Consider the following 27074-nt stretch of genomic DNA (forward strand, 5'->3'; position numbering starts at 1 on the left):
TTGAACCCTCGGACATTTAATGGTGTGACCCCGTTACTACGTAATGCGTTCTAAAGAACACGGGTGGCCTGGCTAACACTAATAGTTGACTGTCTTGGCAGGCTTTGTTTCCTCGATCTCAGAAGACAGCCAGCGGTAAGTGCGATGTCGCCGCAGCACCTCAATGGCCTTGAGTTCCAGTGGTGTGGCCTGAATGCCAAGATCTTCCAGGCCAGGCAGGTCAGGCATGTTCACATCTGAGATGTGTATCTGTGAACAAAGGACCACAGAGAATGCTGAAACCACCACCTCTAAAATATCCACACTCTCACGCTGGCCCGAGGCAAACACCTGCCGAGAAGCCATGGCAACCTTTGATTCTGGAACAAACATGAAGATCATCAAAGAGCAGAGGCAGGGCTCCCATCACCCAGGACCCAGGACAGACCCTGGACCAGCAGATCCACAGGCATGTGCGTGCAGAACTGAACCTAGTACAGAGAGGCAGGAGCTGTCTCTCCAGCCAGGATTCAGATAGGAGCTAGACTAGAACGAGCCCACCTCCGCTTTCTTATGCGGGGTCTCTGCGTTCCAGCTCTCTACTTAAGTTTTAACTTTTTATTCTGGTTTGGTTTTGGAGTTTTTTTGACAGTGTCTTGTTGGGGGATATTTGTACACTGTGTGAAGATACACTGCTGTGAAATAAAAAGCTGAATGGCCAATAGCTAGGCAGGAGAGTAGAGGTGGGACTTCTGGACACAGAGGGAACTCTGGGAAGAAGAAAGGTGGAGTCACCAGCCAGAAGTGGGAGAAGCAGGATGGGAAGGAAGGAGATGAGGTAATGAGCTTCATGGAAGAAGGTAGATTAAAAAATATGAGTTGCCGGATGGTGGTGGCGCACGCCTTTAATCCCAGTACTCGGGAAGCAGAGCCGGGTGGATCTCTGTGAGTTCGAGGCCAGCCTGGACTACCAAGTGAGTTCCAGGAAAGGCACAAAGCTACACAGAGAAACCCTGTCTCGGAAAAAAAAAAAAAAAAAAAAAAAAAAAGAGTTAATTTCAGTTATAAGAACTACTTAGAAACAAGCCAAAGCTAAGGCCAAGCTTTTACAATGTCTCTGTGTCATCATTTGCAGGCTGGTGGTCCCAACAAGAAAGTACTACTATATTTGGCACTCCATGGGGAGCATCAAATATTGTGGCTTCTTTTATTGTTTATCAAAAAATAATGCTCAGGAGTTAAATATTAGGGAATAACCTGATAGATCCATGGAGCAATGGAGAAATGATCACCTGACCCTCTTCTCCACCTTCCCAGATCAAAAAGGCCCTCACATCTCTTTAAGTCCCTCCTTACTCCCTCTGTGTGTCCCTCTATCTCTCTCTGAATCAGCCAGAAAACTCTATGGTCCACTCTGACCAGCTGAATGTGGACTTCACCCTCCAAAGCAAGGTCCCAATCCACTGGCCATCTCGGAGCAACAACACAAACGAATCTCCACAACAGCGTCTCACATTGTAACCCCTAGGAACCCTTTATGCAACCCAAGCGAACCTCAAACTTGTGATGCTTGTCTCAGCCTCCCAAGTGGTGGGACTGCAGGTTAGGACACGATGTCTGCCCCCATTGCCTTTTTCACTCCAATTATACTCAACCTGGGTTAAGGAATGCTCACTGCAAAGCCAGAAGCCAAACCCATCTTGTTTAGGGATGAACAAAAAGCACCAAAGCAAATAGACCCCCTGTACACGGAACTGGACCAGGTCCCATCCTGTGACCCCCAATGAACAACACGGAAGGACCACAGGGTGTTTACTGAGTGCTCTAGGGCTGTCTGCAAACCAAACCCAGAGACCCTGCCCACTATACTCATACTTTCTCAGTCACCAAGGTAAGAGCAAGTGTCAGACAACGGGGTTCACAAACACAGTAAGGACACCATGGAAATGTCTCTGCTTTCCAGGCAGTCTGTCAGAGGGAGGTTAACAGCTACTGGCTATCTGTTCTCTGGGACTGTTCTCAATTCTTTGCTATGCTTTGGCTTAGGGGACAGTTTGGCTGCATCCTGTCAATAGAAAGAAAATCCACAGTATTCCAGCTGAGATGCTGTCATATTTTTATTTTATTTGGCATCTTCCCAGCAAGATTTGGGCACACAGAGCAAATAATCAATGAGTCAGACAAGCGTGGTAAGGTGAGAAAGAAGAGCCAGGGCGTTGAAGCTCAGCATACTGCAGGCAGACAAGAGCGGCAGCAAGAGGCTCTCTGAGAGGAAGAGGACTGTTGCCTGGGTTACAGTAGGCAGGGACACAATCATGCACTCTGCCCTCAGTACATGGCAAACTTCCAGGATTACTAGAAGCATGTTCCCAATGAAACACTAGATGAACAGGCAGGAGTTAGGAGTGGCCCAACCTGTCATCTACTGAGGGTTGCTGAGGGTCTAGCCCTTTACCATCTAACACAGAAGCCTCTGGTCAAGTGTGATTCAAATCTCAGTTTCAGTGAACTAAAATTAGGTAGAGTTCAAATCTGCTGTCTGCAGCCACGGTAGCCACATATCAAGTCCTCCACATCACACACTGCTGCTGACAATGTGGTGGTACAGACAGGCCACTTTGAACACTGCGGGAAGTCCCATGGGCAATGCTGGATTAGGTCTAGAAGAGGCATCAAAACTGCAGGAGATTACTAGTTGTTTTACATGGACAACACAGAAAGGGCCATCATTGAAAGCCGAGGACAGAACACAAGTTTGCAACAGCTGGGCATGGTGGTGGCACATGCCGTAATCCTGGCACTTGGGAGGCCGAGAAAAGACGAGCTCAGAGTCAGCTCGGGCTGCATAGTGAGCACCAGGACAGCTGGGGCACATAGCAAGCAAGACCCCATCTCAAAACAACAAAAACACCTGATAACAGTAAAAAACAAACAAACAAACAACAAAAACTACACACACGGACACACAAGTTGCAGTTCTAGTTACAACATGTTACTATATCTGCATAGTTCAACAGGAGACTACAAATGGGAGAAAACCTGTAGCATGGCCTTTATCAGCAGCAGCTGTCAACTGGGATGAGCATAATTTACAAACAGAAATGAGAATGGCTGAGGCTGTGACCCCCGCATCAGAACAGACAGCAATCAGGATGAAGGGCAGTGGGAACAGATCCTCCAGCCCAATGTGAGAAGGGAAAGCCAGAGAATGCAGCCCGGGCCAGACAGATGCAAACACACCATTTCAAATAGAAGAAATGAGGTCCTTTAACAAATGCTGCCATAGTAGGAATACGATGAGATCAGGACACTGACTGCGAGGTGGCAGCATTGGGTTGTGGGTAGACTTGGTCACCTTCACCTACACAGTGAGTTTTGGAAACCAAAAGGACTGTAGGGGAACACAACCAATAGCAAAGAGACTAGAGGGCCCCGGGCAGGAGAGCCTGGCCTTCAGTAAGGGACAGGTGACCGTTATGCATGCTTGAATGCAGACAGGAAATGAGAATGAATACACATCAGCCAGAAGCAGAAGAGCTAGCCTTGGCCAGCAGAAATATCCCTGACAGGAGCCCTGCCACCATCCAAGCAAGTCAACCAAACTGAACTTGGCTTCCTCAGCTCTGCAGCGCTCTGCCTGCTGAGAGGCTTGCTATGCCCAAACTTACCCGCTCCACTTTGTCCCTCGATGTCCAGGGCTCAAAGGGACTCATTTCAAAGAGCCTGCCAATCCACCTGGAGTGGAGACATGTACGGCACAGGTGAAAGCGTCTCTGTGCTGGGTTTCAGGGGTCAGACCTCCAGGAGGTTCTGTCATTGCTGTTTTCTGAGAACATAACCAACTTCTTGGCTCTACTGTTGTGAAAGTATATCTAATTCATCCTTCCTCCCGCCCTTGCTTTCCTGGATTTTTAAATCAGGGTCTCATGTACCCCAGGCTGGCCTCAAAGTCACCATGCAGCTGATGATGACCTTGAACTCCTAAACCTTCTGCCTCCACCTCCCAAGTGCCGGGATTAAAGGCATGTGCCACCACACCTGTCTACATCTATAGCTTTTTTTGGGGGTGGGGGTGCTAGGGAGCAAACTTAGGGCCTCACATGTGCTAAGTACTCTACTACTGACAGCAATGATCCCAGCCCTCTTTTGAAAAGCTTGAAAGAACATTCTCACTGATAAAGACATCCATGAAAAAGGAAGCCTTGAGTCTGCTCAGAATTTCTTGGGTTTTTTGTTTGTTTGTTTTGTTTTGGTGTTGTTTTTTGTTTTTTGTTTTTGTTTGTTTGTTTTGTTGTTGTTGTTTTTGGTTTTTTCGAAACAGGGTTTCTCTGTGTAGCTTTGGAGCTTGTCCTGGATCTCACTCTATAGAACAGGCTGGCCTTGAACTCACAGAGATCCGCCTGCCTCTGCCAGCTGAGTGCTGGAGCAGCATATAAAATCCCAACTTAGGCACTCTTCCTAAAAGCAGCTCCCATGTCTGGGTCTATACTAACAGATCTTGTATGGCCTACACAACATCCTCAGTGGGCCATACCACCTGTGCCTACCAACCCTGACTTAATCCTCACCTTCATGTGCAACATGAAATGCCTCCCTGCCACCCGGTTTATAGTCCTCCACTGTACTAAAGCTGGTGTCCCAAATGACTTCACGTCCCTTTGTGGAGCTCTCTTGTTCTTTACATCACTAGCATGCCAGTCCACAAATATGAATGGAGGGGCCATCTGTGCACCAGGCAGGATGCTGAGGCAGACAAGCATAGGGGATAGTTCAGTAACCTCAGACTCTAACTGGACTTGGGTTCTGCACACCTGCCCATTCTCATAATGCACTTGGTCTAGCTCCTTCACCTGCATGTACTATGCATGCAGACACCTCTCCAAACATTGGACATAGCAACTAGGGACCCCTACCTGCATCTAGCTACCCATATACTCCTTTCTGAATGGATAAGTTTCTCCTCCCCTAATGACCATCAAACTTGGGGCAGTTTCTTGTCAAATGTATTCCCAGTGCACTTGGGAACGCAAACTCTGATCCAGCCTGAACTGGTTTTGGGTGCATACACAGTAAAGCAAAATTGTGTCCTCAAGTAAACTTTTAAGAAGAACCAATTTACCATCTCACATCTATGTAAAACTGGGCTTGCATGTGACTAAAATCAGTTGCATTATGGATATAGACATATAGAAAAATGATTATATGACCTAATCTGTTAATCAAAATAAAGAATTCCACTAGCTACTCTCCTTAGCAACCAAATTCCTCCTTCTCTTGAGCCTCCTAAGAGGAATCCCCAAACAATAATTGGTGTCCCTGGTACCTTCTCTGATGTGGCCTGTGTCAATGTTAACAGCATACCCCTCTCTAATCTGAACCACCACTGTGCTTTGAATAGTTGCGTTGCTACTTTTGCAAAGTGAGCCCTTATCTTCCACCCTTAGGATAAGAGGCCAACAAACACCTGCTCTGATTCCTCTGTAACTGCTCTAGATACTGGAGACAGGAGTGTGAACAAAAGGGCAGCATTCTCCTCCTCAGATGCTTGTGCTTTTAATCCCCACTTCCTAGGTGAGGGCTCAATTCAGCGGTGGAATGCTTGCCTAGCATGTAAGAGGTTCAGGGTCTGATCTAGCACCGCAAACCAACCAACCAACCCTTCAAAAAGACCAGATGTAGTGCTACACACCTGTGATTCAGAACTCCAGAGGCAGAAGCAGGACTGTTCCAAATTCAAAGCCAGCCTAGTCTGCCCAGCAAGTTCCAAGCTAGTGCGGTGTATAGATCCAGAAAATAAACGAAATGACTTTTCCTCTTGATCTCTCTTGATGTCTTAAGTATCCTCCACTCAGCAGCTCTCATTGTCTGCTACCTGTTTAGTGTGGCCAGTCTTCTGGTTTCTGGGGCCTTCCTCTGCTCCCTCTGTGCACACTCTATCCCTGTCTACTCTGTACAGTCACTATGAGTGTTAAAGAAGCCCAAGAAAAGTCTCTAAAGGAGAATGCTGTCAATAAACAACCACCAGCATGCTGTGCTGCAAAGTTTTTTGTTGTTGAAGTTCTTTTGTCTTGTTTTTGGTACTAGGGGTTGAAGGCAGGGCCTTGCAAGTGCTCAGCACATTGTACAACCACAGAGCTACATCTTACAGCCTATAGACCACAAGCTACTCAAGTATTTGCTGTAATGTCTTAGGTGCCTAGAACAGTACCTGAGAAATGGAAGGCAGTCAATGAATATTTGTTGAGTAAATGAAGAAATGATTTATAAATCCATCTCTGGCACATTAGATGTGAAAATCTTCCTGCCAAGACTACTAAGATGTGCCTTGATGGGTCCAGGATGAAGAACATAGTGGAAGAATGAACGTATGTGTTACCATGCTGGGGAATGAGTCCAGACCTTGCACATACTGAGCTACCATCCCCAGTAGGTCTAAAATTGTAGTCCCCAAAAAGAAGAAATGAAAGAAAGGAAGGAAGGAAGGAAGGAAGGAAGGAAGGAAGGAAGGAAGGAAGGAAGGACTAAAGATACACAGCCAGTTCTAGGTCAGCATTCTCCTCCCCAGCCTTAACAAAAGATGAGAGCCTTCCCTGGTGGGCATCTAGAAAGAAAGAACAAGAGAGCTGACTGTTCCCTCACACCAGCTCCCAAGCAAGATACTTCTCTAAATCAAAACCCAGTTTTTACTGTTGCTTATTTGTTCAAGACACCGGGGCCCAAACCCAGAGCCTCACACTGCCACAAATGCTCTGCCTCTCAGACAGATTCCCAGCTGTAGGGTTTTAAATTGGAGAATCTGAAGAACTACCCAACAAGTGCTGTCAAGGTCATCCTTGCTTGTTAAGGTCACCCACAGTTCCTTTCTTAGCCAGTATTAAAACAGGAGTAGCCTCATTAGAGGCGTGGAGACTGGCCTTCTGTAAAAGTACTTCTTGTCACCCTGGGAAGGGATTAGGAATAGCATCTCAAGTCAACCTTCTTGTGAGTAGACAGACAGCACTGTACTTACCTATAGGCAAATCGTGGCAAGGGGTAGGGGATGTAGGTCCTGTGGGCCATGCCAAAGATGTACTGCACCAGGTGAAAGAGCAGGTATCGATTAGGTCTGGAAACCAAAACACAGAACTTCACATTATTTGCCCCCTACAATTTTTTTTTAAACAATTAACACTTACAAAAAAGGAAGCACACTGCAACAAACACAATTAAGCAAAGAAAAATCACCTGTTAACCTTACTGCCAAAGACGACCTATTTTACATGCACTTCCCATTCTCGTACATATGTTTAAGATGCACCCTACGCATTTATCTTTTTGTTCCCTTTGACATTGGGTCTCACTATGTAGCCCTCCCTGGCTGGCCTCAAACTCACAGCAATCCTTTTGCCTCAGCCTAAGTCACCATGCCTGGCTTAACCAGAATTTCTTTAATATACAAGACTAATTTTTCTTCATATTTTGGTCATTTATACAACTTTCTTTCCTCTGATAGTTTCTGTCCCTTACAATGACCAAAACCAAGGCCGTCTTCTGACCTGTTGCCCTTTCCACACAGGTTTTCCACACATGACTCTGGGCCCAGGCTTTAGTAACTAACCGTCACTTACATTTCAGCTTCTGCCCATCCTCTTCCTAACGCCATTTGCCTCAGAAAGATCTATTACTGAGAGCAAAGTGAGGAGAATTTGCTACAAACCTTATTATTTCAACAGCTTACAAAAACAAACAAACAAACAAACAAACATAAAAACAAAACCACCACGCAAAAGGAAATGCTGATGTCAGCTAGAGGAAGTATCACACAGAACCCTACATCCCAGCAGGATTTTCAAGGCTCTTGGTTTGTACACTGTGGGCAACACTAGACCACGGCTAAGCTACCTGTGTGCAAGGAGCCTCCTCAAGAGGCTCCACAGCAACACGCTCCAGTAAGTGTGACCAGACTAAGCAAAGACCCCTTGCTCAGAGAAAGGGGCCATGGGAGCCTACATCCTTCCCGGCCTGCATTTCACAGTTCAGCGTTAAGAATCATTGTCAACAGACATCCTCAGCAAAGCCTGTGTCCGAAACTGTGGTGGTATTGTGTTCCCCAAAATATTGTGCACCCTAATAAACTTATCTGGGGTCAAAGAACAGAACAGCCACTAGATACAAAGGCTAGAAAATGTTGGCACTCACACCGTTAATCCTAGCATTCCATAGGCAGAAATCCCTCTGGATCTCTGTGAGTTCAAGGCCACATTGGGAACAGCCAGGCATGGTGACACACACCTTTAATCCCAGGGAGTGAGCCTGTAATCCCAGGGAGTGATGGTAGAAGGCAGAAGGATATATAAGGCGTGAGGACCAGAAACTAGAAGCATTTGGCTGGCTAAACTTTTAGGTTTTGAGCAGCACAGTTCAGCAGAGAGCCATCCGGATACAAGGACACAGAGGCTTCCAGTCTGAGGAAACAAGACCAGCTGAGAAGTTGGCCAGGTGAGGTTAGCTGTGGCTTGTTCTGTCTCTCTGATCTTCCAGTGTTCACCCCAACACTTGGCCTCAGGTTTGATTTTATTAATGAGAACTTTGAAGATCCCTGCTACACGAGACCCTGTCCACTATGTTTGTCAGCCAAATCCCTACACTGGTTAAGGTAAATACTACCTTCTCTATGAAAAAATACCAAAAGGAGAGAAGACCTCCCAACTAACTGGACTCACCTCTCATCTCTCTCAGTGATTTCAAAGGATATTCTCAGGTCTGCCCATTAATTGAGTTCTTTTGGGGAACTGACCTTTGACCTCAGCATTTCCGCTGGCTTTTCTGAGGCAAGCCATCCTGTCTACCGGCTGATATTCTCCTGTCTCTCACAGCGGTCTACATAGGCTCAATTTGTCCCTGGCAAGGTGAAGGAAGGATGGATGGCTTTTAAGGGTGGCTAAGCCGTCCTTTGCACTGTCCCAATGTGTCACTCCTGAAGCCTCCGCTCCCTTTACTCTCTGTCCCTGGAATCATCAACCGTTCACTCTTCGTTGGATCATTCTTCAACACACAAGCAATCGTTACAGTCTAAACCCTGCTGGGACCTCCCCTGATGTGTATCTTGTGTGTGGTCACAATGTCCGTCACGGTGAGCATGTGGGTGTCAGGACAACTTGCAGGAGGCAGTTGTATAAATGACCAAAAACATGAAGAAAAATTAGTCTTGTATATTAAAGAAATTCTGGTTAAGCCAGGCATGGTGACTTAGGCTGAGGCAAAAGGATTGCTGCGAGTTTGAGGCCAGCCATGTGGTGCCAAGTGCCCTTACCCTGTAAGCCATCTGGCCAGCCCCACCACCATCTCTTAACGACGTTCTTGTTGCTTCTCCTTGGAGCTGTTTGCCTACTGCCTCCACCTCCTGTCCTGCCAAGGAGACCCCCGAGTCCAACACAATCGGGTTCGAGTGCAGCAGGTGACCACAGGTCACCATGCTGCCACTCCCCTCTGCAGCGTCCAACGTCACTGTCACTCCCTCCCTCGCCGCCACCTTCTCTATTTACTGGGCTTTCCTTTTGGGGATTTATTATATATGGCTTTGCTTACTACTTATGGGTGTCATAACTAGTCTATCAGTGCCACAAAAACAGAAACCTTATCTGTGTAATTCATTATTTTATTATATTTCATATACTATAAATTTCACCCATTTTAAGTTATAATTCAATTTTTTAATTTATAAAATTGTGCACCCATAACTATAATCCAGCCTTAGACTATTCTCCCCCCACCCCACCTTCATGCCCATTACGCTAACTTTTTTACTTGTTTTTTTTGAGACAGGGTCTTACCATGTACCTCGGGCTGCCCTTAACTTTTGATTCTCCTGCCTTCGTCTCTAGAGTGCTAGGATCCTAGGTGCACCAGCAGGCCCACCTTATGTGGCTAGCTGTGCAATTTTACATTCCCACCAGCAGCAATCTGCAAGATTTCCTGGTTTTTTTTACACTGTCACTGTCATTTGCTATTATCTCTATGATATGCTCCCTCGATGCACTTTACATTTTCCCTAGAAACTACAAGACATCCACATCTCAGTATATGCTTTTTCAACATTCATATTACCGTCTTCACTCAAGTTTCTGTTGTTAATTTAATGTATATGAGCTGTTTGTGAGCATGCATATCTGCATACCATGTGCATGCCTGGTGACCACAGAGGCCAGACAAGGGCACTGTGAGCCACCATATGGGGGCTGGGGATGGAGCCCAGGGTCTCTGGAAAAGAGTGCTCTTAACCACTGAACCATCTCTCCAGTCCCAGTCTTTCCATTTTTACATGGTGTCATTTGAAATACAAAAGTTTCAAATTCTGATGAGTTGAACTTTTTTCCTTTTATGGATTAAGCTTCTGACAATATAGCTAAAAACATCTTGCTTAACCCAAGGTCTAGAATATGTTTCGTTCTAAATATTTATAACTTAAAGCTTACGTTTCTGTTCTTTTCTGCACAGAGTATGAAGTCCAAGTGTCTTTTCTTGTTGAAAAGACGACCCTCTCTCCACTCAGGTGCCACAGTACTTTTGCCCATAGTCAGTCAACAGTCCACAAATATGATTGGGAAGCTGGGCCCAGTGGTGTAGAGTTATAATCCCAGGAAGAGGAAAGAAGAGGATCTGGAGTATGATACTAGTCTTGATTACACAGTGAGTCCTAGAGCAGCCCGGGCTACCGAGGTGGCAAGACCCTGTCATAAACAAGCAAACAAAGGTTGTTTCTGCACGGCCAGTTCTGATTAACCGACCAATCTTACTAATTCAGCACAAACTGTCTTGATGATTACAGCTTTAGAGGAAGTTTTACAATTGGGAAGAGCAAGGGTTTAGTCTATTACCGATTTATATTATCTTTATATTACTGTTTAAATTTAAAGTTTGTCTCTTTCTGCAAAAGGCTGCTAGATTTTGACAAGATTCAATCTAGACAGCAATTTAAGGACAACTACCATTTTAACAATATTGACACGCCCAATTGAAGAATTTGGAAGGTCTTATCATTTATTCCTTACTTTCCTTTCATAGTGTTTTTTAGGTACATGTCTTACTAAATTTACCTTAGTATTCTATTTTTTATGCTATTGTGAACACGATTTTCTGTGGTGCATGTACACATTTAGGCTGACACATGTGTGTGAGTGCACCTGAGCACATACATGGAGGCCAGACGTCCTCCTCTACCACTCTATGCCTTGTTTTTTGAGGCAGTCTTTCACTGAACCTGGAGCTCACTGATTGAGCTAGGCTGACTAGCTAATGAACCCCAGGGATCCTGAGAGCTGGGGTCACAAGCCTTGCTTGGCTTTTTTACTTTTCACCATGTGCCTGGAGAACAAACTCAGGTCTTACTACATCATGACAAGCACTTAACTGCTGAGCCATTTCCCCAGCCTGTGAGTAAGATTTATCCAATTCTGTGTGCAGGTCGCTTTCTCGCTAGTCAATGAAAACTGATTTTTATATTGATCTACTTTGTGTCTTCACTAAGCTTGTTTATTAATTCTCATATGCATGTGTCCCTGTGTGTTTTATAGATCCTTAATTAATGGATGACAGAATAAAGCAATACAACTAATATTACCAGAAACCTAGGAGGAGCTGGGGAGATGGCTCCATTGGTAAGTGCTTGCTGCACAAGTATGAGGACTGAATTTCTATCCCCGGCACCCACATAAGGAAGCCGGGCACAGCAGAGCATGTCTGCAATCCCAATGCTGGGCAGGCAGAAACAGGCGGGTACCTTGGGCTTGATGCCCAGACTGTCTAGCTTAATCAGCAGCTTAGGAATTAAGAAAAAAGGCACATTTTCAGTGCAGACATTTCCCCCTGTGTTTTTTTTGTTATATTTTGCTTTTTGAGGCAGGGTCTTTCTATGTACTCAGGGTAGCCTTAAACTCACTATGTAACTGAGGCTGGCCTTAAACTTGTGGTGATCTCTGTCTCAGCCTTGCAAGCACTAGGGTTATAGGTGAGAGTCACCATCCCTGGATTCCTTGAATATTTTATCAAAAAAGTTGAATCTACAGACAGGAACCCACAGATACCAAGTGCTGACTGCTTTTGTAGTGTCTCAGACTGTTAACAGACTCATGCATGTTCAGGCAGAGTCCTGGGTTCTCCCAGCTGCTGAGTGTGGGCACCAGGTGTTCCGATCCTGTGAGTGACCTGTTCAGGAAGTACTGTTTTATTTTTTTTTATTTACTTATTTTTTAAATTTATTTTTATTTTACATGCATTGGTGTTTTGCTTGCGTGTATATCTGTGTGAGGGTGTCAGGTCCCCTAGAAATGAAGTTACAGACAATTATAAGCTGCCATGTGGGTGCTGGGAATCGAACCCAGGTCCTCTGGAAGAGCAGTCAGTGCTCTTAACCACTGAGCCATCTCTCCAGCCCGAAATACTGTTTTATAAACCCCATCATCTTTTCATAAAGGCCAACTATAGGCACTTACCCAGCGAAGGCAAAGGTTTTTCCTCTGGCATCTGGATCTTTAACCGCATTAACAATCCCTTTGGAAACATCTACAACCTATACAAATCATAAGACATGTTTAAGCAATTGTGGAACTAAGAGATCAGACCTGCAGAACCAGGCTCATAATCTTGGTTACCTGGGAAGATAAGGCCAAGAGAATCAAGTTCAAGGCCTGGCTGGGCTACACATTGGGTTCAAGGCTAGCTTGGGCAACTCGGAACAGCATGTCTCAATTTTTTAAAGTGGGGTGGTAGTACCGGGGTGGGAGTATAGCCCTCTGGTAGAGTGTTGCCTGACATTCTCGTTGTCCTGGGTTCACCCCCGAGATCACAAACGTGCATATGCAAATGTTTGGAAAGAGATGGAAGGACAGGAGGAAAGAGGAAGGCCAAGAGGACCACAGGTGCTGCAGTCACCGGGACGGGACTGAACAATGACACCTTCTCTTCTCAGACACCTTAAGAAACCCCTTATCTACTCGGGCGTTCAAATAATCATAGTCAAGGCTCATCCAGGTAGTGTCCTAGTCAGAAGTCTTATCTAGTTAGCCTAAGGCCTTCTTGACTTGGCCAGGCCACCATCTCAGCCATGTGATCTCTTACCACTTTTCCCCACTCTGTCCTAAACCACCATAACCTAGAGACTAAACCACATGGAGCTGCTGATGCTCTGCCATTCTGACTTTCAAAACAGGAACTATATACAGTTTAGACCCAGAGACCCAGAATCCACAACCAGAAATTGTTTTGGATTCTAGGACTCTTCTGACAACCGTACAGAAGTTTTTGTCATGGAGGGGGTGGGTATGGCTGCTCCTGGCATCTACTGACTAAGGGTCAGAGTGGCTGCTCAACCTCCCACAACGAAGTGAAGAATCATCTGGCTTCAGATACCAGGAGTGCCAGGTGGAAACTGCTAGTTTTCGTGCCAACATGACACGAGGTAGGGTCATCTGGAAAGAAGGGATCTTAATCGAGAAAATGCCTCCATAGGATTGGGCTGTGGGCAAATCTGTAGGGCATTTTCTTGACTAAAGGTTGATGTGAGTGGGGCCACCCCTAGGTAGGTGGTCCTGAGGTATACAAAACAGCAAGTGGTCCTAAGGTGAGCCATGGAGAACAAGCCAGCAAGCAGCACCCCTCCATGGAGTCTGCATCAGTTGCTGCCTGTAGACTCCTGACTTGCTTGAGTTCCTGTCCTGGCTTCCCTAAGTGAAGAACTTACAAGCTGTAAGGTGAAACAAACCCTTTCCTTCCCAACTCACTTTTGGTCATGGTGTTTTGTCACAGCAGTAGAAACTCTAAGACAGAAACCCTGGTCCAACCCAGCCCAACCAGTATGGAACCCAACCTTCTCCTTCCCCTCTGCACCCTAGTATATACTGTTCCCTGATTGTGAAACAGAGCCCCGGGACCATCAACTGACTCTAAACCACTCCAAAGCTGGATTTCATTGCCTTCTCATACAATGACATAAAACATTCTCCTTCTCCTAGCACTTATCACATTGGATGACAACTGTTTTATTTATCTCAGAAGAACCTGAGGACAAAACTGTGTGTCTGACTGGTTATCTTTTTTATGCGCCCAGAAACACAGGGTGCCAGCGCATTATATAAATCATAAGACATGTTTAAGCAATTACTGAACTAACACATCAGAACTGGAGAACCAGGCACACAACCTTGGTTACCTGGGAAGATGAGGCTGTAAGTATCAAGGCCTGGCTGAGCTACACCTTGGGTTCAAGGCTAGCTTGGGCAACTTGGCACAACCTGTTCCAATTAAGCTTTCTTAGGTGAATGGACAACTGAAGACACTGAGAAGACACGCACCTATTAGGTAAACTGAGGTAACCAGTTGAAGCAAGTTGACCAAGTTAAAAAAAGAAGTCAGTAGATGAGAATGAAACCAGAAAATTGAACGAAATCTGAATCAAGCTAACACCCATGCTAAGCCCTCATGCAGGGTACTTACATATACTGGTTGTTTCACTGTCTTAAAACCCAAAGAAATAAGAGGGACACCGATAAACCAACGAATATCTGGAAGAAGAAAAGAGAAACTGTCCTGAGAATGTCTAAGCTGTTTACATAATGAAAACAGTGTAACAAATCCAGCAGACCCTGAGATTCTAGACTGAATAAACAAACAACAAATAAATAAGTAGAAAGGGGGCTGGGTTGTGATGGCTCATAAACAAACAAACAAAAGCAAACAAACAAACAAGTAAAAAGAGGCTACGTTGTGATGGTGCAGGCTGCCTCCCCTCCCTACCGCCATGCCTTCCTCACCGTGGAGGACTGTAGTCCCTCAAGATGTCAGCCAAAAGAAACCTCTCTACGGCACTTCCTGCCAGGTATTCAGTCACAGCCATGAAAACATGGCCAGCACAGCTTCTCCCTGTCCACATGGCTCCCATGCTCTCAAAGCTCTTCTAGCCTACCCTACAGCCAGCTCCAACGCTGCCTTGACATCCTCAGATCCTGTTAGCATTTCACTTCTCCACACACAGATCTGTCTAGTCTGTTCAGACTGTCACAATAAAATACCACAGACTAGATGGCTTAAAAACCCAAATTGTACTTTCTCCTAGCTCTGGAGGCTGAAAAGTCCAAAGTCAAGGTGTCAGCAGGTTCCTGGTGAGGCTCTCTTTCTGGCTTGTAGGTGGTCATCTTCTTACCGTGTCCTCATCACAGCCTTTCTTTGGTGTGTGCACACAGAGACCTTCTTTTCTAGTACATCCACCAACCCCATCAACTAGTACCTAACTCTTACAATATCATGCAGCCTCAAGACCTCCAAATCCCTTTGTCCACATTGAGTTACATCAGGAGTTAAAGCTTTAACCTAAAGAACTAGCAGATGATACGTTTTATATTATATATAGTGTACCGTGAATTTAAAAACAAAGTGGAAGTCAATGCAGAATTCCAGACGGCACAACCAAGAGAGAGAAACAAGAAAACAGCAAAACTGCATCAACAAATGGGTATAGCCACACAAAGGAGTACTATTCAGCTACACAAAGAACAAGTCCGCAAGAGTCAGGGACAAGTCCTAAATGCATATAAGGAAAAGAAGTCAATTGGAAAAGCTTCAGAGTGTGTGACTATAATGTCCCAGTATTTTGCAAAAGATACAATCACCAAGCCAGTAAAAAGATCAGTGGTTGGCAGGCATCCAGGACAGAGATAAGGGAGAATTTGTAGAACTCAAGAGATTTGCTAGTACTCTGCCGAGGTCACAGAGTTACTGTAGTAACTTCAAGTCTCCAGCTCTGAAGCCAAGCTCTGAGCCAAGCATGACCACTGCCTTCAGTGGCTGTGGGGAGTAAAACTGTACCTCCCGAAATCCACACCACAACCTTGAACTAGACCCTCATCACCCAGGGCAGAAAGGACCACATGACGATGAAAACCAAACTCTGAGGGGAAAGGCAACCGCAGAGGAACTAGAACTCGGCCCCGCAGCTCGGGGAGGACGGTCAGCTGGTGCTCAGCTTGCCGCGCTAAGTCATCAGCACTCCTCTCCGCGGGGAAGAAAGACGCGTACTTGCAAAGTGATTGAGGAACCTGTCCTCCCTCCCGAAGATGTCAGATGGCCGTATGATGGTGGCTTCAGGAAACACACTTCTCACTTCCTTCTCTCCCACCGCCTAGACAACCAAAAACAAAAGCATTCTAAGTTCTGCGGCCAGTGCCCAGAGCTTTCCCGCTCCCCACCACCAGAGACTGCTGACATTTCCAAGGCCCAATTGTCATTAGGTAACCATAATTTTCAAGATAATTGTATTACTCATAAAACTCAATTAACACAATGTTAGAGAGAGAGAGAGAGAGAGAGAGAGAGAGAGAGAGAGAGAGAGAGAGAGAACAAACACCCCAGACCCAGAAATTCTGTTGAGGTTCTTCCTATTCTTATGCTAGGAAACCCCACAATGAAGGGGAAAATTGGAGTATGGTTTTTCCAGCCTTCACTTTCTTTGTCTTATTTAAGGACTCTGCTTTGTGTCAATAATCTAGCAGGCTGACAGAGAAAGGTCAGTGTGGTGGCAGTGACAGTGGCCTCCCTTCACTGTCTACAGAACCTGCCCACTTTCCTGACTGTCCACATCTGTCTCCCTCTCTCCACCAACACCTTCACTCCATGTATAAAGGTAGAGCCTCTACCCTTAAAAAAAATCCAGCTCCACCACAGACTCCTCTCTCCTGCCTTCTCTCCTGCCAAGCCAGACAGAACTAAGCCCACCCTTGCTGCGCCACCACCAAGCTCCAGCTCACATGTCACTCACTTTGACTCTGGATTCTGCTCCAACAACTTCAACATCTGATCTGAAACTATTTTTGATAGGATCATAGATGTCCACAGATTTGACACTGCAGTTCTGACTTGGATGACACCCACGGTGCCTCTTCCCTCCTGTGATGCAGGCTTCGGTAACACTGCTCTCTTCCGGCTTCCCGTCTACCACACATGTCCACGGGACTAGCTTTGGGACTTGCGAGTATCCCTCCTCCACCATACTGTAAGCACTGGCATGCCTCTGGCCCATTCAGAGCTCTCTTCTCGGTCAGCCTTCTTATGCCTTCCTGTTCTTCCACAAACAGATTCTGCTGACTTTGAACTTTTACCTCCAGCACAGATCTCTCTTTGGAGCCCCAGGGCCATAAACCCTGAACAAGTGGGACAGTACTGAAACCCAAGTCCAAAACTTGGCCCCCTTGCATTCTCTCAAGTAAAACAGTCCCTCTGACTCTGTGCTGAGTTTGAATGTCCTAGAGAGTAGAACGAGCATCACACTGGTCAAGTTTTGTGTTCTTCTGAGGCTGCTGAGAAGCTGGCTCTGGGAGCAGAGCTGACTCCCCAGCCCTCCCTGAGACACAACATGTTGATGTCAAGTACTTTCCAAACACCCCTTTCTATGTCAGGCTGGACCCTTGGTTCTGTAATGGGAGATGGGAAAACAGCAGCGCCTAAAGGTATTAAAGCATTGCATCCTTAAGAACAGCTAGAGGACAACCAGTTTCCAACAGAGACTACTACTGTTTCTCTCAAGATGTAACAATGTCCTGCAGTGGGAGAGAAGCCGGAAGCTCATGCATGGAGAATGCTCTGCTCAGGCTGGAACTCACCATCAGGAAGTCCCAAGCGACTCAGCAAGGCTTCCCCAGTCATTTCTGCTAGAGACTACCAGAGCTCAACCTGATGATGCTATCTGCTGCTGCCTGTCCTTTTATTTGGAACCTCCTTTCAGGGGATGTTCTGCTCTGCCTGGGTCTAGAGCGTGGTCAGAAATTCCAGCTGACTCTCAAGAGGGCTCCCCAAGTGGGTTTCTGCTGGATGTCTGTCTGTCGGCCCTAGTTTGGTGATGTTGCTTTTGTTTGCTCTCTCCTTTGGGCTACTCCAGCCATTCCAGCTAGACTTTGTGACCACCTGATTTGACGACATTCTGACATCCACCTGCTGCTTCCCTCTATCTGCGAAGTGCTACATAGTCTTGTACTTTTGCTTGCTATATGCTGAATAAACTCACTCATTCAAAACAGAAAGCACAGCTCCCATAGATCATTCTCTAGATCACACAAAACACAGAGCTGAAAAGTACTGACATCCAAGTTCTACCCCAAAAGGTTCTGCTTTAGTTGGTCGGGTTCAGAGCAGGCACTGGAGTTTTGAAAATCTCCCTCAGTGATTCCAATGTGTGACTAAGGCTAAGGATCACTGGCCTAAATCCTAGCCCCACTCAAGTGTTTCCATCTTACTCAACAGTCCCAGCAGCCTCAGGTGCCTTAAAGCAAATACAACATTCCCAACCCTCCAGCAGCTGTGATGTCAAGTGATTCAGTGAAAAGGAGCAGCCATGCTGTGTTTTCACTGCTCCTGTTTTTTCCTCCAGTGTAATGGGGTGTGTGGTCCAGATGAGCTGGAAGCCAGGCCTGCGGCTATGGGAGACAGTGCTTATAAAAAGAAAGTCAGAGCTGAGGAAAATCCCAGGAACAAGCTACAGGCTTGACAAGTGTTGTCACCAATCATGGTGAAGATTACCTAGTGCTGGTTTTACATATGTGAGCCTTTAAATTTCTTTTATGTTTACATCCCATTTTCCTTTTTTTAAAAAAAAATTATTATTTTTTAAATTACGTGAACATGTGTGTGTTGAGAGTGGAGGTTTAGGCACATGAATGCAGTGCCCGGGGAGGCCAGAAGACGATATGAGACCCCTTTGGAACTCGAGTCACAGGCAGTGGTAAGCGACCTCATGGGAACTCAGGTCCTCTGCAAGTGCAGTACATGCTTTTAACTGCCTGGCAATCTCTCCAGCCTCTTACACTGAATTTTCTGATGCTAGCAATTAAATGCTACTAGCCACAGGTGTGATTCTCTTCCACCACCTCAGTACTCCCTGCTCCTGTGGCACATTTGCTACTCTACAAAGCTTCATGCCGCTGGGATCGTTTTGCCTAGTGGACTAGAAACTTAATGGGGGCTAGAATCAGATCTGTTTGATAGGTAACTGCATGAATTTACAGCATAAAACTGGTGCTTAATAAATAGTTTTCTCAATATATACAATGGGTCAAAAGCCTGGAGTCATTATCAAGAACTCTGCTGTCCTTGTCAGGATGACACGAGACAAGCTCCCTGTGGCAGAAGACAAATGCTCACGGATGGGCCCAGACACTAATGAGCCCGGTCAAAGAAGACACTTTCGGTTCCAGATGGCCTGAGCCATGGTGGCCAATCCCAGACTCCAGTGGAGTTCGCAGGAGGAAGAGATGAACTATGCAAAGAGCATCTTCACTAGCACTGTCTATTCCTATCATTCCCAGCCTTCACACTGCCCAAGTGGGATTGGCAGAAACCTGTGACTACAGAAGGTTCAAGAAGGAAACAGGGTCCTGTAATCACAGGCTGTGACCCAGGCATGTCTCCTTTGGCAGGAACCATACTCTACGTTTCCTGGTGTTTGCTGAGTATCTCTTATCAGGTCTCCCCACCACCTCAAGCATCTGGAGGCAGGTAATACGATCCACCCACACTTGAAACTCTTCAACAGACCACTGAACCACAAGGTCACAACATGTATACAGAGGCTAGAGCCATGGTTCAGGGATAGAGCACTTGCCTAGCAAGGCCAAGGCCCTGGGTTCAGTTCTCAACACCAAAAACCAAACAAATTAAAACCACAACACAAGTGCACCTGGTTCTAGAAGGCCAACGAGAAACCCTCTGCCTTCTCAACACATGGTGGAGCTACACTTCTCACTCCCATCAGGTTCCAAAGCACTTCCGTTGGCCTGTGGAGCACCTGCTGAGCTCCCAGCACTAACCTTGCTTCTCAGGTACCTAGAAGAGCTCTTCATACTGGCATTCAGGTGTGAAACATGAATGAATCTCTCAACCCCAGCTTCCTTGGACAACTGAGCTATTACTTGAGGAATCTTCACGAAAACATCCTCAAAATCAAAGTTTCTGGAAGAAAGGGAAACAGTTAAGGATTCAAGAAGATTGAGGATTTCAAAGTGTTCTATACTCTTTGGTTTTCATGACAGTATTAGAATTTGTAACAATTAAACTTTCAAACAGTACTGCCTTAACTCTAAGCCAAAAGTAATTTCTCCCAAGGTTTCCAGCCCTGCTTATTGTCAATAAATTTAGCTAAAGGCTTACTCGAAGTTATAATCCAGCATAGGAAGTACTTTATATTCTCAAGGAGTCTTGAGGCCAAGGCATGTCAAGAAAACCTGACTATTCTAGCTAGAGGGAAGCAGGGATGTACGGGGTCTGAAAAGAGACTCACTTCTCATCAAACTTTGTTTCCCTAAAGAGAAAAAAAAAAACAAAAAACAGTCATGGCTGGGCCTGGTGGCAAGGACCTATATGTTGGCTACTTGGAAGCTGTGGCAGGGGGCTTACAAATTCAAAGCTTGCCTGGGCTACAGAGTGAGTCAAGATTAACCTGGGCAACTGGGCACCTTAGTTGAGATCTTATCTCAAAATTAAGAAGAAAAAGATCTAGCTCAGTGGTAGAACACATGCTTGGCATGAGTGAGGCCTGAAGTTCAGTCCTTAGTATTGGGAAAGAAGAAAGAAAGGAGGAAGGAAGGGAGAGATGGAATGAAGGAGGGAGGGAGGGAGCTGCGCCATGGTTCAATGTCTAACATTAGCTGAATTATTACTCTGTACAAGTCACTGTGCTAGTCCCTACCGGAGACATAAGGTTGAAAGAACCCTGTAAGTCATCAAAGAGTTTAAACTATTTAATGAAACTGGTGCACCAAAAAAAAAAAAAAAAAAAAAATCTAAGTCAGACATTTAATTAATGTTAAAGGGAAAAAAAAGTGTGAACAAAGGACTATGAAAGTATAAGATTAAAACATTATTTGGCCCAGTGTGGTAGCACACACCTATAATTCTAGCACTTGCAAGGTGTAAGAGGCTAACTATAAGTCTAAGGCCAGCCTGGGATACACAAGACCCTGTCTTTTAAGAAGAACAATAAATCATTATTGATAATCCCCATAAAAACTAAACAACATTCAAATTAATACTTACACCGTTTTCAATTAATGATGCAGAGGCAATCTAAAACATTGGTGAACAGTGGGTCAAGCAAATTCTACATCCTAACTCTACCCCAGATTGACAGGTTCAAGCAGAGTCAACACTGGTCACTGTCAAATTCCCAGCACCAACCACACTGACATGATGCATCACCCCCCAACCCCGCTAACATCCACAGGACATGCTGCCAATGGACCTAGTCACCATTACTGATGGTATGACTGAAACCGACACATAATCCCTAGCACACACAAGTCCCTGGTAAATGCCACTGAAGCCTAAGACTTACGCAAAGTACACAGGAGAGACTAAGACTCACCTGGTTTCCCAGTCCCGCCCAATAAGATTGATGACCACATTGCTGTGCTGCACCGCTCTCCGGATAGAATCTTTGTCTCTTGCATCCCATTCCTACAAGAGCAGGAACCAATCAGATTAAAAAACATGGGGTACACCTCAGCACTTGCGGCAGCTTTCAGAAAGGTCATCTGTGGTATGGTTCCATTTCAGAGACTCCATTGATTTTAACAGATGGAGCTGATGTCTCAAACTCCTTACTCACTCTCCCACTCTTCCTAGACAAGGCAGTAAAAGTACATGTCATTCATGAAATCAAACACTAGAAAGAGGAAGTTCATATCTAAGGGTGTATATTTAGTAGGGCATAATGGGTCTTATGAGGCTCAAGCTGACGTCCAGCTCACTGAGGCCAATGATGGAGGCATAATAATTTTTGTTCCCCAAGAGTGTAAAGAAGCATGATTTGGGATGTAAGCAAACCTTCTGGGCACCTACCACTGGAGATGGCCAAAAGGAGCAGCACAGAACTAGGGACAATTTCCTTATTTCTCTTCAATTCTTTCTCTCTTTCTTTTTTCATTCATTCATTCATTCATTCATTCATTCATTCATTCATTTTTATTGCAGTGCTGGAAATCCAACCTAGGACCTCATGCACGTAAGACAAGCATTCTACCAACTGAGCTATTTCTCCAGCCCCTAATACTCTTTATAATATAATATCAGATCTATTTTAAAGACATAAAAACAAGAATTAAAGAAATGAAGTGTCTAAAACTTCAAGTTTCTGTTGTTAATATTGCTTGGGTCTTCCATAGCCCAGGCTAACCTGGATCGCTTCCTGCTCTCCACTGCTTGGACTACAGGTGTGTGCCACCATGCCTAGCTCTTGCTTGTTTGTTAGGGTGGAACCTCACTCTATTCCTGAATGGCCTATACTCACTACGCAGTCCAGGCTGATCTCAAATTCACAATAATCCTCCTGTCTCAGACTCCTACTTTTCATTTTAGTATAGAAAATTCTGTTTTGTTTTGTTTTTTTTCCCCAAGATTACTTAATCCACTAGTCACCATGGAAAAGTTTATGAGTTGAGTTGAACACCTACATGATTTACAAGTAGCTCATCATTCACTGGACAACCAAAGAGCCCACACAACCTAATCATTCCCTTACAGAGATTAGGAAGAGGTAAATCACTCTTTAGCACTCTGGCAACTCCTGGCCTAAAAAGCCTAAAGACCAAAGAAAAACAAGATGGGATGCTGAGAAAGGACTTTCAGAGCTAAATCCATAGCAACTGAACCAAGTTCTGAAACTTCTTCCTTGGGATGCTATTTGTAAACCCACCTTGTAATCATACTATGAGGCATACACATAATCCTAAATTTACTACTTTCAGAATCTTCCACTAGCCACAATTAAAAGAATAAACACAAAATCAAGAGAAATCCATGTTAATATTTTATTTCTCCCATTACATCTAAAATATTTCATTATGTAATAATGAGAAACAAGAAATATTTGCTTATACTGAATATAATTTTTCATATAGTCTTTGAAATCTGTATTTTGATCTTATAGTACATCTCAATTCAGACTAAAAAGTGACAATTCAAGTGCTCAATAGCCACACAGGGCTACTGTCTACCACACAGAAGTGCCTATCTAGAGCAGGGGTTAGCGAACGAGAGCCAACAGACCATAGCTAGCCTACAACCTAGTTTATAAAGTAATTCAGGAGCATAGCCATATCCATTCATTCACATCCTGTCTATGACTGCTTTCGGGCCTTAAGAGGAGAGCTCAGCAGCTCTGACAGAGATTCTATCATCTGCAAACTATAAATATTCATTGTGTAATGCTTTACAAAAACAGTTTGCTGATGATCAGACTAGGGTTTGCATGCTAAATAAGATCTGCAGGATCCTAGGAGAATTGCGGATGTTCTTGGTCTGGGGTTAAACTACTGCTTTATTACACTGCCTCATACCCCTAACAATGACCTCAGAAATTACATTAACAACCCCAATGCCCATTATAAAGGCTTACCAGAAAGATAATCTGGCCCAGGTCACCCATGGGGCGAAGGTGCATGGTGTCATATACATCGCACCGATAGGGTACGATTACTTGTGACCCCATTCGTCCTAAAAGATGAAATGAAACAAGGATCAGCATCAACATAATATGGATATGCCACACAATAGTGACTTATAAAATATTAAATTCGAATATGATAAATTAATTTAACGCTTAATAAAAAGTATATTCTGGCATCTAGAGATGCCATAACTTCTCAGGGTCTTTTATTCCCATAATGTCCTATAGAGGAAGCATGAATGTTCTCTAAATGCAAAGGCAGATAAAATTTATATAAAGCTAAGATAAAAGTAACTTGTAACATCCTTAAAACAAAAACACATGGCTCACAGTCTTAAGTGGAGCAATCTTAGTTCAGGGCAATGGAGCACATTGAACTAAAAGAATTTGACTTACCAAGATGGTTGACCACATACCGTCCCAGGAATCCTGTTGCTCCAAACACAGTGGCCACAACTCCACTGACAGATGAGCGGCCACCTTTCCCATGAGGTATGACAGCATGATGAAGCTGGCGATGGGGTGGGCCACGAAACACAGATGTGGCTGCTGCAATAATGGCAGGACCTTCAGGAAAACACCAGAGCCAGCAAACATGGCACATGTTACCATAAAGCAACCAATAAATACGTTTCTGTCCTTAGAAATTTATAACTTTATTTTGTAAACAGTACCTTAGGGACTTAAGTACCAACAACAGTAAACACAAATTACTGTAGCATAAAATCCACAGGAAATATATAAAATTAGAAAGCAAATACCATGTCATATGGGATATATAACCTTAAGCCATATTATCATAAAAAAGGACTTCTGGGTAAAGTGTTTTGAGAAAGGTTTTTTTTTTTTTTTTTTTTTTTAAATTTTATTTATTATGTATACAGTGTTCTGCCTGCATGTGTCTTTGCAGGCCAGAAGAGGGCACCAGATCTAATTGCAGGTGGTTGTGAGCCACCATGTGGTTGCTGGGAATTGAACTCAGGACCTCTGGAAGAGCAGTCAGTGCTCTTAACCACTGAGCCATCTCTCCAGCCCTTGAGAAAGGTTTTAAAGGGGAATAACAGAGACTAGAATCCCATGAGAAACACAGAACATACACAACCAAGTAGAAGTAAGAATGAGTAAGACTGGAGTGGAGAGATAGCAAAAGACTATCTGGACAGGACTGAAACTTGCAGGCAAGTGAGAAGTAAAGGTGATGATGTGGTTGGAGGCAGAAGACTCTTGGCATCTCAAAAAGGAAAAAAAAAAAAAAAAAGGCTGGAGAGCTAGCTCAGTTGGTAAGTTGCTTGCTATGAAGGTGTGAAGTCTGAATCCCTGACACTCATGTAAGAGAGAGAGAAGAGAAGAAAATCCTGCTAAGCATGCTGACACTCATTTGTAATCCCAGTGATAGGTGATAGAGAGGCTGAGACAGGTGGATCCCTAGAGCTCAGTCAAGCCAATCTAGCCAAATCAGTGTCTTCAAGTTCAGTGAAGGAGTCTGTCTCAGATAGATAGGTAGATAGATAGACAGACAGACAGAGATATACAGACAGACAAGGTGGATAGTGATTAAGGAAGACACCAGACACTGACCTCTGGCCTTCACATGCACACATATTCACATGTATCCACACAAGTATATCCACATACAGATGCTTCTACCCAAAATAAATATACATACAGGAAACAAGATAAACAAAAGGAGTGCAGTTTAGATGTAAAAACCACTGAAAATTAATTTTTGGTGAGGGGTTGGTGAGAATGTAAATTAGTACAACTAAGACAGAGGCAGATATCCACAGCAGGATGCCACCTCACCCTGGGGCATTGGGCTGGCGTTATCCACCGTTAAAAACTTATGTTTTTTGAGACAGGCTATCATTCTGTAACCCAGATTACTCCAGAATTCCCTACATAGTCCAAGCTGCCTTTGAACCCACAATGATCCTTCTGCCTCGGCCTCTCAAGTACCGAGATTACAGGTGTGAGCTACCATGCCTTTCTGTTTTACATTCCTACTCTAAGTGTTCCTTTGATGTTCAACCAGTAAATAAGAAAAGACTGGGGCATAGGGACATCTGACTCCCCAGTTGACAGCTGTTGGACTTTCTCTTGCTGCTCTGATCACCCTGAGCAAAAAGACTATCAAGACAGTCACCTACCCTTACAGCAGCACCAGTGGTTCTGCATATCCCAGGATGCCTTGAGAAAACCACAGGAACAAAGCTGATTGCCTTGACTCCTGAAAGCCCCACTTCAGCCAGCCTACTTGAAACGGTCTGTACCAGACTTCTATGCTATCACTGCCTAATTCTAGATGACCCTGCAAACATTTCCACCTAGGCCAGGGCGTGAGCACAGAGGGCCTGCTATGACTGATACTAAAGAGGATAGCAATAGGCTGTGTTTGCTCCAAACATTTCTTCTCTGCCTCTCTACCATGGCTCATTTTGGTGAGTCTCCTGAGAGACAATTTTCTGTGGTTTTCCCCGGTAGTGTAGCAAAGGGGCCTAATAAAAGGCTTCTTCAGAGTAGCCTTTTCTGTCTGCTTTCAGTAGTGTGGACTAAGTTGGTAACACGAAGAAAGAAGCAGTAGAAATGGCAATGGAAGAGGCAGTATCATAGGGACATCTGACTCTCTGGTTAGCAGCTGTTAGACTTTCTCTCGCTGCCTCCAAAGCTCTTTTAAGTGATTCTGACATGAAGCAATCTTGACAGCGAATGACATTCGGTCATGAGTAAAATACACTCTGGAAATACATAACTGAAGCGGGCACGTTTGTGGGGTGGAGGGTGAAAAGGCGGGGAGGTGTAACGACTGAATGCAATATTTTGGAAGAGCAAATGCAGGTTTTCCATCTGAGGACTGAGACCAAATGCAATCACAACAGAAGAGTAAATAAATAATGCCGCCCAATTCTAAGCTATCCTTCACTTTTCTGCGCTTTTAGCTCTCAATTCTTTCTCCACAAGCATTTCTCTCTGCTGCAGACCCTAGTGCCACAACCTAACAGTCTCCATCTGTAAAGGGGAGGTTTTCCATTGCGATTACTATCATGAAGCCAATCGATGTCCTGCCGTCCGACCCCCTTTTCCTCCCCGAATAAGTATTTCCCTTGACCTCAACCTTCCTAACAATCTCCGCACTATCTCGAGCCTTTAAGCGCCCAGGTTCTCCTCGTCCCTCCCTGCTACTTCAGCTCTCCATCCCCTTCTCGAGTGCACAATTTCACACATGAACCAAGAGTATGAGGAAGAAAGGTTAGATTCCCGTCGCGGAATCGGGCCCCGAGCGGCGGTGCCCGGTGACACTTACGTGACATTGGCAGCGCTCGGACAACCCGGGAGTGGACGGTGGTCGCCATCTTCTCCCACAATGCCCCACGGCCGGAGCTTCCGCCAACTACGGCAACAACGCGGGGCCAAATGGTATCTCACGGACCTCTTTGCGCAGGCGCCAACTGAGAACGGAACTGGCGGGTAGCGGGTTGTGTAGAGAAGGGAGACTGGGAGTGAAAGCAGGCTGGAGGAGAGAAAAAGAAAAGGAAGGGGAGAACAGAATCCTCATTCTGGAATGAGCTGTGAAGATCATTATATCGCTGGGGAGTCTGCATGCAAAATGGCCAGCCTTCAAAGTCCAACACTTGGT

The 27074-nt window shown here is 45.0% G+C and overlaps 1 protein-coding gene across 1 annotated transcript; it reads right to left on the reverse strand.

The window, feature by feature from the left end:
• Ndufa9 (NADH:ubiquinone oxidoreductase subunit A9) lies at positions 1-26872 on the reverse strand. The gene is made up of 11 exons (XM_059258643.1): positions 26742-26872; positions 23837-24007; positions 23390-23487; positions 21359-21450; positions 19806-19947; positions 16027-16129; positions 14449-14516; positions 12450-12526; positions 6989-7084; positions 3648-3714; positions 1-249 (listed from the first exon to the last, which is right to left on the reverse strand). The coding sequence occupies exons 1-11, from the start codon at positions 26788-26790 to the stop codon at positions 79-81; spliced, it is 1134 nt and encodes a 377-aa protein (XP_059114626.1). The 5' UTR covers positions 26791-26872; the 3' UTR covers positions 1-78.
• Positions 26873-27074: the final 202 nt, after the last annotated feature.

This window comes from Peromyscus eremicus, chromosome 3 (assembly GCF_949786415.1).
Source record: "Peromyscus eremicus chromosome 3, PerEre_H2_v1, whole genome shotgun sequence".
Classification (NCBI taxonomy): Eukaryota; Metazoa; Chordata; class Mammalia; order Rodentia; family Cricetidae; genus Peromyscus; species Peromyscus eremicus.